At 52.9% G+C, this 15,093-nt stretch overlaps 1 protein-coding gene across 1 annotated transcript in view; it reads right to left on the minus strand.

The window, feature by feature from the left end:
* Positions 1–10,516, minus strand: part of LOC147118699 (uncharacterized) — a 77,392-nt gene extending 66,876 nt beyond the window's left edge. The window contains exons 1-2 of the mRNA XM_085984545.1: positions 10,054–10,516; positions 9,359–9,638 (exon numbers count right to left, since the gene is read on the minus strand). Coding sequence (XP_085840671.1) covers positions 9,359–9,638; positions 10,054–10,184 — 411 coding nt within the window. The 5' untranslated portion in view covers positions 10,185–10,516. The remainder of the gene's footprint in view (positions 1–9,358; positions 9,639–10,053) is intronic.
* Positions 10,517–15,093: the final 4,577 nt, after the last annotated feature.

The following is a 15,093-nucleotide window of genomic DNA, read 5'->3' on the forward strand; positions in this document are numbered from 1 at the left end:
CCTACTCTCCAACCCCCCTCACCACAACTCCTCTTTCACCCCTACCCTCCAGCCCCCTCACCCCAACTCCTCTTTCACCCCTGCTCTCCAACCCCCCTCACCCAAACTCCTCTTTCACCCCTACTCTCCAACTCCCCTCACCCCAACTCCTCTTTCACTCCTACTCTGCAAACCACCTCACCCCAACTCCTCTTTCACCCCTGCTCACCAACCCCCGTCACCCCAACCCCTCTTTCAGCCCTACTCTCCAAACCCCTCACCCCTACTCCTCTTTCACTCCTACTCTCCAACCCCCTCACCCCAACTCCTCTTTCACCCCTACTATCCAACCCCCCTCACCCCAACTCCTCTTTCACCCCTACTCTCCAAGCCCCTCACCCCAACTCCTCTTTCACCCCTACTCTCCAAACCCCTCACCCCAACTCCTCTTTCACCCCTACTCTCCAACCCCCCTCACCCCAACTCCTCTTTCACCCCTACTCTCCAACCCCTCCCACCAACTCTTCTTTCACTCCTACTCTCCAACCCCCCTCACCCCAACTCCTCTTTCACCCCTACTCTCCAAACCCCTCACCCCAACTCCCTCACCCCAACTCCGCTTTCACCCCTAGACTCCAACCCCCCTCACCCCAACTCCTCTTTCTCCCCTACTCGCCAAACCCCTCCTCGAGTCCCTCACACCAACTCCTCTTTCACCCCTACTCTCCAACCCCCCTCACCCCAACTCCTCTTTCACCCCTACACTCCAACCCCCCTCACCCCAACTCCTTTCACCCTACTCTCCAACCCCCCTCACCCCAACTCCTCTTTCACCCCTACTCTCCAAACCCCTCACCCCAACTCCTTTTCCCCCCCTACTCCTCTTTCACCCCTACCCTCCAAGCCCCTCACCTCATCTTTCACCCCTACTCTTCTTTCACCCCTACCCTCCAAAGCCCTCACCCCAACTCCTCTTTTACCCTACTGTCAAAACCCCCTCACACCAACTCCTCTTTCAGCCCTACTGTCCAACCCCGCTCACCCCAACTCCTCTTACACCCCTACTCCTTTCACCCCTTCTCTCCATACCCCCTCTCCCCAACTACTCTTTGACCCCTACTCTCCAACCCCCTCACACCAACTCCTCTTTCACCCCTACTCTCCAAACCCCCTCACCCCAACTCCTCTTTCACCCCTACTCTCCAACCCCCCTCCCCTCAGCTCCTCTTTCACCCCTACTCTCCAACCCCCCTCACCCCAACTCCTCTTTCACCCCTACTCTCCAACCCCCCTCACCCGAACTCTTTCACCCCTACTCTCCAACCCCCCTCACCCCAACTCCTCTTTCACCCCTACTCCTTTCTCCCCTTCTCTCCATACCCCCTCTCCCCAACTACTCTTTGACCCCTACTCTCCAACCCCCTCACACCAACTCCTCTTTCATCCCTACTCTCCAAACCCCCTCACCCCAACTCCTCTTTCACCCCTACTCTCCAACGCCCTCCCCTCAGCACCTCTTTCACCCCTACTCTCCAACCCCCCTCACCCCAACTCCTCTTTCACCCCTACTCTCCAACCCCCCTCACCCCAACTCTTTCACCCCTACTCTCCAACCCCCCTCACCCCAACTCCTCTTTCACGCCTGCTCTCCAACCCCCCTCACCCCAACTCGTCTTTCACCCCTACTCTCCAACCCCCCTCACCCCAACAGCTCTTTCACCCGTACTCGCCAAACCCCTCACCCCAACTCCCTCACACCAACTCCTCTTTCACCCCAACTCTCCAAACCCCTCACCACAACTCCTCTTTCAGCCCTACTCTCCAACCCCCCTCACCCCAACTCCTTTCACCCCTACTCTCCAACCCCCCTCACCCAACTCCTCTTCCACCCCTACTCTCCAACCCCCCTCACCCCAACTCCTCTTTCACCCCTACTCTCCAAACCCCTCAGCCCAACTCCTCTTTCACCCCTACTCTCCAAACCCCTCACCCCAACTCCTCTTTCACCCCTACTCTCCAAACCCCTCAGCCCAACTTCTCTTTCACCCCTACTCTCCAAACCCCTCACCTCAACTCCTCTTTCACCCCTACTCCTCTTTCACACCTACTCTCCAGACCCCTCAGCCCAACTCCTTTCACCCCTACTCGCCAAAGCCCTCACCCCAACTCCTCTTTCACCTCTACTCTCCAACCCCCCTCACCCCAACTCTCCCAAACCTCTCACCCCAACTCCTCTTTCACCCCTACTCTCCAACCCCCTCACCCCAACTCTCCAGTCCCCTCACCCCAACTCCTCTTTCACCCCTGCTCTCCAATCCCCTCACCCCAACTCCAATTCACCCCTACTCTCCAACACCCCTCACCCCAACTCTCCTAACCCCCTCACCCCAACTCCTCTTTCACCCCTACTCTCCAACCCCCTCGCCCCAACTCTCCAGTCCCCTCACCCCAACTCCTCTTTCACCCCTACTCTCCAATCCCCTCACCACAACTCCTCTTTCACCCCTACTCTCCAACCCCCCTTACCCCAACTCCTCTTTCACCCCTACTCTCCAACCCCCCTTACCCCTACTCCTCTTTCACACCGACTCTCCAAACCCCTCACCCCAACTCCTCTTTCAGCCCTACTCTCCAAACCCCCTCACCCCAACTCCTTTCAGCCCAACTCTCCAACCCGCCTCACCCCAACTCCTTTCAGCTCTGCTCTCCAACCCCCCTCACCCCAACTCTCCAACCCCCTCATCCCAACTCCTCTTTCACCCCAACTCTCCAAACCCCCTCACCCCAACTCCTTTCAGCCCTAATGTCCAACCCGCCTCACCCCAACTCCTATCAGCCCTACTCTCCAACACCGCTCACCCAACTCCTCTTTCACCCCTACTCCCCAAACTCCCTCACCCCAACACTCCAAATCCCCTCACCCCAACTCCTCTTTCACCCCTACTCTCCAACCCCCCTTACCACAACTCTCCAAACCCCCTCACCCCAACTCCTCTTTCACCCCAACTCTCCAAACCCCCTCACCCCAACTCTCCAAACCCCCTCACCCCAACTCCTCTTTCACCCCAACTTTCCAAACCCCCTCACCCCAACTCTCCAAACCCCCTCACCCCAACTCCTCTTTCACCACTACTCTCCAAACCCCTCACCCCAACTCCTCTTTCACCCCTACTCTCCAACCCCCCTCAGCCCAACTACGCTTTCACCCCTACTCACCAACCCCCCTGACCCCAACTCTCCAAACCCCCTCACCCCAACTCCTCTTTCACCCCTACTCTCCAAAGCCCCTCACCCCAACTCCTCTTTCACTCCTACTCTCCAACCCCCTCACCCCAACTCCTCTTTCACCGCTACTCTCCAAACCCCCTCACCCCAACTCCTCTTTCACCTCTACTCTCCAACCGCCCTCACCCCAACTCCTCTTTCACTCCTACTCTCCAACCCCCCTCACCCCAACTCCTCTTTCACCCCTACTCTCCAAACCCCTCACCCCAACTCTTCTTTCAGCCCTACTCTCCAAACCCCCTCACCCCAACTCCTCTTTCACCGCTACTCTCCAATCCCCCTCACCCCAACTCCTCTTTCACCTCTACTCTCCAACCCCCCTCACCCCAACTCCTCTTTCACTCCTACTCTCCAAACCCCTCACCCAACTCCTCTTTCACCCCTACTCTCCAAACTCCCTCACCCCAACACTCCAAACCCCCTCACCCCAACTCCTCTTTCACCCCAACTCTCCAAACCCCCTCACCCCAACTCCTCTTTCACCCCTACTCTCTAACCCCTCACCCCAACTCCTCTTTCACCCCTACTCTCCAACCCCCCTCTCCCCAACTCCTCTTTCACCTCTACTCTCCAACCCCCTCACCCCAACTCCTCTTTCACACCTACTCTCCAACCTCCCTCACCCCAACTCCTCTTTCACCCCTACTCTCCAACCTCCGTCACCCCAACTCCTCTTTCACCCCTACTCTCCAAACCCTTCACCCCAACTCCTCTTTCACCACTACTCTCCAAACCCTTCACCCTAACTTCTCTTTCACCCCTACTCACCAACCCCCTCACCCCGACTCCTCTTTCACCGCTACTCTCCAACCCCCCTCACCCCAACTCCTCTTTCACCCCCCTCACCGCAACTCCTCTTTCACCCCTACTTTCCATCCCCCTCACCCCAACTCCTCTTTCACCCCTACTCTCCATGCCCCTCACCCCAACTCCTCTTTCACCCCTGCTCTCCAGCCCCCCTCACCCCAACTCCTCTTTCACCCCTGCTCTCCAACCCCCCTCACCCCAACTCCTCTTTCACTCCTACTCTCCAACCCCCTCACCCCAACTCCTCTTTCACCCCTACTCTCCAACGCCCCTCACCCCAACTCCTCTTTCACCCCTACTCTATAACCCCCCTCACCCCAACTGCTCTTTCACCCCTACTGTCCAACCCCCCTCACACCAACTCCTCTTTCACCCTTACTCTCCAACCCCCTCACCCCACTCCTCTTTCGCCCCTACTCTCCAACCCCCCTCACTCCAACTACTCTTTCACCCCTACTCTCCAACCCCCCTCACCCCAACTCCTCTTTCACCCCTACTCTCCAAGCCCCTCACCCCAACTCCTCTTTCACCCCTACTCTCCAAACCCCCCTCACCCCAACTCCTCTTTCACCCCTACTCTCCAACCCCCCTCACCCCAACTCCTCTTTCACCCCTACACTCCCACCCCCCTCACCCCAACTCCTTTCACCCCTACTCTCCAACCCCCCTCACCCCAACTCCTCTTCCACCCCTACTCTCCAAACCGCTCACCCCAACTCCTTTTTCCCCCCTACTCGTCTTTCACCCCTACCCTGCAAAGCCCTCACCCCAACTCCTCTTTTACCCCTACTGACCAAACCCCCTCACACCAACTCCTCTTTAACAACTACTCTCCAAACCACCTCACCCCAACTCCTCTTTCACCCCTACTCCTTTCACCCCTTCTCTCCATACCCCTTTTCCCAACTACTCTTACACGCCTACTCTCCAACCCCCTCAGCCCAACTCCTCTTTCACCCCTACTCTCCAACCCCCCTCCCCTCAGCTCCTCTTTCACTCCTACTCTCCAACCCCCTCACCCCAACTCCTCTTTCACCCCTACTCTCCAACCCCCCTCACCCCAACTCCTCTTTCACCCCTACTCTCCAACCCCCCTCACCCCAACTCCTCTTTCACCCCTACTCTCCAACCCCCCTCACCCCAACTCCTCTTTCACCCCTACTCTCCAACCCCCACCACCCCAACTCCTCCTTCACCCCTACTCTCCAACCCCCCTCACCCCAACTCCTCTTTCACCCCTACTCTCCAACCCCCCTCACCCCAACTCCTCTTTCACCCGTACTCGCCAAACCCCTCACCCCAACTCCCTCACACCAACTCCTCTTTCACCCCTACTCTCCAACCCCCCTCACCCCAACTCCTTTCACCCCTACTCTCCAACCCCCCTCACCCCAACTCCTCTTTCACCCCTACTCTCCAAACCCCTCAGCCCAACTCCTCTTTCACCCCTACTCTCCAAACCCCTCACCCCAACTCCTCTTTCACCCCTACTCTCCAGACCCCTCAGCCCAACTCCTTTCACCCCTACTCGCCAAACCCCTCACCGCAACTCCTCTTTTACCACTACTGTCCAAACCCCCCCACACCAACTCCTCTTTCAGCCCTACTCTCCAACCCTCCTCACCCCAACTCCTCTTTCACCCCTACTCTCCAACACCCCTCACCCCAACTCTCCCAACCCCCTCACCCCAACTCTTCTTTCACCCCTTCTCTCCAACACCCTCACCCCAACTCTCCAGCCCCCTCACCCCAACTCCTCTTTCACCCCTACTCTCCAATCCCCTCACCCCAACTCTCCAAGCCCCTCACCCCAACTCCTCTTTCACCCCTACTCTCCAAACCCCTCACCCCAACTCCTCTTTCAGCCCTACTCTCCAAACCCCCTCACCCCAACTCCTTTCAGCCCAACTCTCCAACCCGCCTCACCCCAACTCCTTTCAGCTCTGCTCTCCAACCCCCCTCACCCCAACTCTCCAACCCCCTCATCCCAACTCCTCTTTCACCCCAACTCTCCAAACCCCCTCACCCCAACTCCTTTCAGCCCTACTGTCCAACCCGCCTCACCCCAACTCCTATCAGCCTTACTCTCCAACACCGCTCACCCAACTCCTCTTGCACCCCTACTCCCCAAACTCCCTCACCCCAACACTCCAAACCCCCTTACCCCAACTCCTCTTTCACCCCGACTCTCCAACCCCCCTTACCACAACTCTCCAAACCCCCTCACCCCAACTCCTCTTTCACCCCAACTCTCCAAACCCCCTCACCCCAACTCTCCAAACCCCCTCACCCGAACTCCTCTTTCACCCCTACTCTCAAACCCCCCTCACCCCAACTCTCCAAATTCCCTCACCCCAACTCCACTTTCACCCCAACTCTCCAAACCCCCTCACCCCAGCTCTCCAAACCCCCTCACCCCAACTCCTCTTTCACCCCAACTCTCCAAACCCCCTCACCCCAACTCCTCTTTCACCCCAACTCTCCATACCCCCTCACCCGAACTCTCCAAACCCCCTCACCCCAACTCCTTTTTCACCCCGACTCTCCAACCCCCCTCAGCCCAACTACGCTTTCACCCCTACTCTCCAACCCCCCTCACCCCAACTCTCCAAACCCCCTCACCCCAACTCCTCTTTCACCCCTACTCTCCAAAGCCCCTCACCCCAACTCCTCTTTCACCCCTACTGTCCAAACCCCTCACCCCAACTCCCTCACCCCAACTCCTCTTTCACCCCTACTCTCCAACCCCCCTCACCCCAACTCCTCTTTCACCTCTACTCTCCAACCCCCCTCACCCCAACTCCTCTTTCACCCCTACTCTCCAACCCTCCCTCACCCCAACTCCTCTCTCAGCCCTACTGTCCCACCCCCCTCAGCCCAACTCCTCTTTCACCCCTACTCTCCAAACCCCTCACCCCAACTCCTCTTTCACCCCTACTCTCCAACCCCCTCAACCCAACTCCTCTTTCACCCCTTCTCTCCAAACCCCTCACCCCAACTCCTCTTTCACCCCTATTCTCCAACCCCCCTCAGCCCAACTCTGCTTTCACCCCTACTTTCCAACCCCCCTCACCCGAACCCCCTTCACCCCTACTCTCCAACCCCCCTCACCCCAACTCCGCTTTCACTCCTGCTCTCCAAACCCCTCACCCCAACTCCTCTTTCACCCCTACTCTCCAACCCCCCTCACCCCAACTCCTCTTTCACCCCTACTCTCCAACTCCCGTCACCCCAACTCCCCTTTCACCCCTACTCTCCAACCCCCTTCACCCCTCCTCTTTCCCCCCTACTCTCCAGCCCCCCTCTCATCAGCCATTGACTTCAATGGAACATATCAATTGCCAGTGTATCAGTCAGGATTTGAAAGTTATTTACAAATGACTCTAGAGGATCTTTCAGTTGGGATCTTTCTTTATTATGTCCACTCGATGACTGTGATAACAGACTTTCTCCTGTGAATAAATAGCTGGTGTATTGGGCCGTGATGTGTTTGGTGTTCATCTTGTTGCCTCTAAATTTTGAGACTTGTAGTTTCAGACACCAGATAATCAAGCTCACAACAACAGATTGTCTTTCTCTGACTTTATTAATAGCATTGCAAAAATAGCACGGTGGCATAGTGGTTAGCACTGTTGCCTCACAGCGCCAGAGACCCGGGTTCGAGTCCAGCCTCGGGCGACTGTCTGTGTGGAGTTTGCACATTCTCCCTGTGTTTGCGTGGGTTTTCTCCGGGTGCTCCGGTTTCCTCCCACAGTCCAAAGATGTGCGGGTTAGGTTGATTGGCTATGATAAATTGACCCTTAGTGTTAGGGGGATTAAATACATGGGGTTACAGGGGTAGGGTGGGATATGTGTTGGTGTAAGGGTTACGGGGATCGGGTGGGATATGTGTCGGTGCAGGCTCGATGGGCCGAAATGGCCTCTATCTGCACTGTGGGGTTTCTGTGATTCTGTGATACAGACAGAGTATAGTTACCTGATTCGGAGAACAGGGATAATACAGTGGATTCAGAGCTCTCTTCTTCCCGGGTCTGTTCTAACAAGCTGCGACTACACTGGCGATATTTATATTTAACTTGTTTACTACATTATTGATCTGGCCCTGCCCAAACCAGAACCACAAGGATATCTGTCATTGTTCTGACTGTGACCACAAGGCTGTGTCACTATCACACACACACACCGTTTCCTTCTTTCACATCTCCAAACAGAGACCATCTCTTTACACATCCCCATTCTACACAATTGCAGCCGACATGAGCAAGGACATGAGGCTCATTAAAAGACGCACTCATTTCATGACAGCAAAGGTTACACTGGGACAAATCTTCAGTTATTTTCATTGCAGGCACAATGCAGAGTAAAGATAAGACTTGCATTTATACCGCCTCTTTCATGACCTCAGGACGTCCCAAAACACTTTACAGCCAATGAAGTACTTTTGAATCGTAGTCACTGTTGTAATGTAGAAAACGCAGCAGCCAATTTGCGCACAGCAAGCTCCCACAAACAGCAATGTGATAATAACCAGGTAATCTGTTTTATTTTAGTGATAAATATTGGCCAGGACACCAGAGATCACTCCCCTGCTCTTCTTCTCAATAGTGCCATGGGATCTTTTCCACCTGAGAGAGCAGACGGGGCCTCGGTTTAGTGCTTCATCTGAAAGACGGCACTTCCGACAGTGCCGCACTCCCTCAGTACTGCACAGGAGTGTCAGCCTAGATTCTTGTGCTCAAGTCTCTGGGCTGGGACTTGAACCCACAACCTTCTGACTCAGAGGCGAGAGTGCTGCCCACTGAGCCACTGGCTGATACAGCAGCACCTCAACACTGCCTCATCACCCTGCAAGCTTCTGTTAAATATATTTGCTGAATAAATTTAAAACCAGGTTCTGAGGTGTGATTCTCTATTCACATATCGAAGTTGAGAGAGATGCTGTGGGTCACACACTAAGCCCAGTAGCTGAAAGTGATTAACAGACTGAGTTTGTATTCAGTGATCCCGGGCGTGTTACCGATACCTTCCCTGGATACCAAGGCTGGGAGAGGCACTCTGGAAGGTATGGGGAGCTGGGACTTGTCCATGAGAGTAACCGAAGGTATGAGAACTGAAATAATCTAGAGTTCAAAAGGAGAAAAGGACCTAAAATGGACATCAATTAGTCCCTTATCTTGGCGAAATAACAAACGCAACACAGCCCAGTTATAGGGGTTAATAAGATTGGTAGAAACAAACATAGGATGTGATTAATAGCAGAATCCTACCCCTACAGTCACTTATGAACTTGCTGGTGTCTCACCAGGTAAGATGATCGAGTGAATCCCTTCCCACACACGGAGCAGGTGAACGTCCTCTCCCCAGTGTGAACTCGCTGGTGTCTCAGCAGGTTGGATGAAGTAGTGAATCCCTTCCCACACACAGAGCAGGTGAACAGCCTCTCTCTGCTGTGAGTGCGTTGGTGGGCCTTGAGACTGGATGATAGAGTGAATCCTTTCCCACACACGGAGCAGGTGAATGGTCTCTCCCCAGTGTGAACCCGTTGGTGTGTCAGCCGATCCTTTGCGCTTTTAAAGCTCTTCTCACAGTCAGCACATTTAAAAGCTCTATCAAGGTGAACAAGTTGGTGTGTCAGCAGCTGGGATGATTTAGTGAATCCCTTCCCACACACGGAGCAGGTGAACGGCCTCTCCCCAGTGTGAACCCCTTGGTGCGTTCGAAGATTGGATGCATGAGTGAATCCCTTCCCACAAACAGAACAGGTAAACGGCCTTTCCCCAGTGTGAACTCGCTGGTGTTGAATGAGGTGAGATGACTGCCTGAAGCTCTTCTCGCAGTGAGTACAACTGAATGGTCTCTCGTCGGTGTGAGCAAGCTGATGTTAAATAAAATTTGCAGAGTTTAAAGCAGTTCTCACAGTCAGAGCATTTAAAAGGTCTCTCATCAGTGTGAACTCGTTGGTGTAAATGGAGGCTGGACGACAGAGTGAATCCCTTCCCACACATGGAGCAGGTGAACGGCCTCTCCCCGGTGTGACTGCGTCGATGAGTTTTCAGCTCAGATGGGTAATTGCATTGCTTCAAACAGTCCCCACATTTCCACGATTTCTCCATGGTGCGGGTGTCCTTGTGTTTCTCCAGGTTGGACGATCAGTTGAAGCCTCGTCCACGCACAGAACACGTATACGGTTTCTCCCCGCTGTGAATGATGCGATGTTCTTTCAGGCTGTGTAACTGGTTAAAGCTCTTTCCACAGTCACAGAATCACAGAAATCACAGGAACCCCACAGTGCAGATAGAGGCCATTTCGGCCCATCGAGCCTGCACCGACACATATCCCACCCGATCCCTGTAACCCCTACACCAACACATATCCCACCCTATCCCCGCAACCCCACGTATTTAATCCCCCTAACACTAAGGGTCAATTTATCATAGCCAATCAACCTAACCCGCACATCTTTGGACTGTGGGAGGAAACCGGAGCACCCGGAGGAAACCCACGCAAACACGGGGAGAATGTGCAAACTCCACACAGACAGTCACCCGAGGCCGGATTCGAACCCGGGTCCCTGGCGCTGTGAGGCAACAGTGCTAACCACTATGCCACCGTGCTGCTTCTTCTTAGGCAGTCCCTCGGAACACTCTCACTCGGGTGTGTGTGTCTCAGTGCTTTTCCAGTCACACTGATGTTTGAAATCTTTTCCCACAGACAGAACAGACAAGCATTTCTCCTTCCACATTCAAAGGCCGATGATATTCGGGTCCTGATGAATGGAGTGACTCTGTCAGATCTTGATATGATGTTTGATTTGAGTTTGCGGTGTGTAAATGCTGCCCTTCTCACAGCCTGTAAAAGGAGTTTACAAAAGCCATCACTGTGAGTCCAGGATAGAAATTGACAAGATTCTCTCCTCCTGGTTCCTGGCCAAGGGGGCCGCGCATGCGCCCTGCTGCCCCCTGAGCCTCTCAAGATGGCGGCCGTTACCCCGGGCCTGTCACCGGGAGAAAGCCCCACAGCTGCCGCCCCGCTCGGGGCAAACGCCCAACCCGGAGGCTCTTGTTCGGGGTCTGAGGCCCACCCCGGGTGTTTGTGAAACGGATAATGTTGAGTGTTTTAATAATGGGGCCTGGGGCCGCACTCGGGGTGTGAGCAGCCTGCGTCCCCCCCCCCCGGGGTTATATAGAAACATAGAAGATAGGAGCAGGAGTAGGCCATTCGGCCCTTCGAGCCTGCTCCGCCATTCAATGAGATCATGGCTGATCATCCAAATTCAGTACCCTGTCCCTTCCTTCTCCCCATATCCCTTGATCCCTTTAGCCTTAAGAAATATATCCAAATCTTTCTTGAATATATTTAATGAACTGGCCTCCACCGCCCTCTGTGGCAGAGAATTCCACAGGTTCACCACTCTCTGGGTGAAGAAATTCCTCCTCATTTCAGTCCTAAATGGCTTACCCCTTATCCTTAGACTATGACCCCTGGTTCTGGACTCCGCGGCCATCAGAAACATCCTTCCTGCATCCAGTCTGTCCAGGCCTGACAGAATTATATAGGTTTCGATGAGATCCTCTCTCAATCTTCTAAACTCCAGTGAGTATAAGCCCAATCGACACAATCTCTCCTCATACGTCATTCCTGCCATCCCAGGTATCAGCCTGGTGAATCTTCGCTGCACTCCTTCCATGGCAAGAATGTCCTTCCTCAGGTAAGACGACCAAAACTGCACACAGTACTCAAGGTGCGGTCTCACCAAGGCCCTGTACAACTGTAGCAAGACATCCTTGTTCCTGTACTTGAACCCTCTTGCTACGAAGGCCAACATACAATTTGCCTTCTTAACCGCCTGCTGCACCTGCATGCTTACCTTCAACGACTGGTGCACAAGAACACCCAGGTCTCTTTGCACTTCCCCTTCTCGCAATCTATTGCCATTCAAACAATAATATGCCTTCCTGTTTTTGCCACCAAAGTGGATAATCTCACATTTATCCACATTATAGTGCATTTGCCATTTTTCTGCCCAATCACCCTACCTGTCCAAATCATACTGGAGTTTCATGACATCCTCCTCACAGCTTACCCTCCCACCCATCTTTGTGTCATCTGGGACTAGAGTCCTGGCGAATTGAATAACTAGGGCTGTAGAGAGGGCTTTAAACTAATTAGTGGGGGGGAGGTTTTAAGAGAGCGAAAAATAAAAATGACAGCGGAGAAGGCAATAGAGCAAGGTAGCAGTGGGGGAATTAAAAACCAGAGCATGTCAGGAAGGGACAGAATGTATATAATGATAAAGGTAAAGTAGTAAAAGGGGTAAAAGCAGGAATAAATTGTCAGAAAACATATTTGAAAGTTCTTTATCTGAATGCACGCAGCATTCGTAACAAAATTGACGAGTTGAAGGTACAAATAACTACACATGGGTATGATCTGGTGGCCATTACAGAAACATGGCTGCAAGATAATCATGACTGGGAACTAAACATACAAGGGTATTTGACAATTAGGAAGGACAGACAGGAAGGAAAGGGAGCTGGGATTGCTATGTTAATCAAGGATGGAATCACTGCAATAGTCAGAAATGATATTGGGTCAAAGGATCAGGATAGTGAAATAGTTTGGATGGAGATAAGGAATAATAAGGGGAAAAGTCACTAGTGGGCCTAGTCTATAGGCCTCCTAACAGTTGCAACTCTGTTGGTCGGAGTATAAATCAGGAAATAGTTGGAGCTTGTAATAAGGGAACAGCTATAATCATGGGTGATTTTAACTTTCATATTGACTGGACTAATCAAATTGGGCATGGCAGCCTTGAGGAAGAGTTCATAGAGTGTATTAGGGATGGGTTCCTTGAGCAGTATGTAACTGAACCAACCAGAGGGCAGGCAATCTTAGATCTGGTCCTGTGTAATGAGACAGGATTAATAAAAAATGTCCTAGTAAAGGATCCCCTTGGAATGAGTGACCATAATATGGTTGAATTCCAAATTCAGTTTGAGGATGAGAGAGTTGGATCTCAAACCAGCGTACTGAGCTTAAATAAAGGAGACTATGAAGGTATCAGAGTAGAATTGACTAAAGTGGACTGGGAAAACAGATTAAAGTGTAAGACGGTACAGGAGCAGTGGTCTACATTCAAGGAGATATTTCACATCTTTCAAGATAAATATATTCCACTGAGGAAAAAGGGGAATAAAAGAAAAGACAGCCATCCGTGGCTTTGTAAAGTAATAAAGGATAGTATTCGACTGAAAACAAGGGCATATAAAGTAGCCAAATCTAGTGGGAGGATAGAAGATTGGGAAGCATTTAAAAGCCAGCAAACAATAACTTGTGGCTGGCAATCAGTAACTGGTGGTGTTCCGCAGGGGTCAGTGCTGGGACCCCAACTCTTCACAATCTATATTAACGATTTGGAGGAAGGGACCGAGTGCAACATATCCAAGTTTGCCGACGATACAAAGATGGGAGGGAAAGCAGTGAGTGAGGAGGACATAAAAAACCTGCAAAAGGACATAGGCAGGCTAAGTGAGTGGGCAGAGATTTGGCAGATGCAATATAATGTTGGAAAGTGTGAGGTTATGCACTTTGGCAGAAAAAATCAAAGAGCAACTTATTATCTAAATGGAGAGAAACTGCAAAGTGCGGCATTACAAATGGATCTGGGGGTCCTGGTGCATGAAACACAGGTTAGTATGCAGGTGCAGCAGGTGATCAGGAAGGCCAATGGAATCTTGGCTTTTATTGCAAGGGGGATGGAGTATAAAAACAGGGAAGTCTTGCTGCAGTTATACAGGGTATTGGTGAGGCCACACCTGGAATACTGCGTGCAGTTTTGGTTTCCATATTTAAGAAAAGATATACTTGCTCTCAAGGCGGCTCAGAGAAGGTTCACTCGGTTGATTCCAGAGATGAGGGGGCTGCTGCTGCCTTCCTCTGGTAAGTCATTCCCCTCAACAGTATCCAAATCGGTATACCTGTTTGAGAGGGGGATGGCCACAGGGGTCTCCTGCACTACCTGCCTGCCTCTACTGCTCTGCCTGATGGTCACCCATTTCCCTTCTGCCTGTGCAGCCCTTACCTGCGGTGTGACCAACTCACTAAATGTGTTATCCACGACCCTCTCAGCATCGTGAATGCTCCAAAGCCCATCCATCCGCAGCTCCAGCGCCGCAATGCGGTCTGCTAGTAGCCGCAGCTGGATGCATTTCTGGCACACGTGGTCATCAGGGACACCGTCAGTGTCCCTGAATTCCCACATAGAGCAAGAGGAGCATAACACGGGGCTGGGCTCTCCTGGCATGACTTACCCTTTAATTAATTTAAATTATTTCACTATCACCAATTAAAGATAGCTCTAAGGCGCTTGTATGGTCTACCAACAGTCCCTGCTACACCAGAAAAGACATTAGTAACTATAAACTACAGAGTTAAAGTTTAAAAAAGAGAAATACTCACCAACCAATCACTTACCTGCTCCCTGGTGACGTCACACTCTGATTACTTTTTACCTCTCTCCCCGCTGCTGAGTTAGTCAGGCCTCGCCTCACTCCTCCGTTTATTCCCGGCCTCGGTGCTCTCCTAGTCCGATCTGGTCGGGCCTCGCCTCGCTGCTCCTTTTATCTGCCACCTCGGTGCTCTCCTGGTCCGATCTGGTCAGGCCTCGCCTCTCTGCTCCTTTTATACTGCCGCCTCGGTGCTCTCTTGGTCCGATCTGGTCGGGCCTCGCCTCTCTGCTCCTTTTATACTGCTGCCTCGGTGCTCTCCTGGTCCGATCTGGTCGGGCCTCGTCTCTCTGCTCCTTTTATCTGCTGCCTCGGTGCTCTCCTGGTCCGATCTGGTCGGGCCTCGCCTCTCTGCTCCTTTTATACTGCTGCCTCGGTGCTCTCCTGGTCCGATCTGGTCGGGCCTCGCCTCTCTGCTCCTTTTATCTGCTGCCTCGGTGCTCTCCTGGTCCGATCTGGTCGGGCCTCGCCTCTCTGCTCCTTTTATACTGCTGCCTCGGTGCTCTCCTGGTCCGAT

Source organism: Somniosus microcephalus, chromosome 4 (genome assembly GCF_052327205.1).
Source record: "Somniosus microcephalus isolate GS21.2 chromosome 4, FLI_Smic_1.0, whole genome shotgun sequence".
Taxonomy (NCBI): domain Eukaryota; kingdom Metazoa; phylum Chordata; class Chondrichthyes; order Squaliformes; family Somniosidae; genus Somniosus; species Somniosus microcephalus.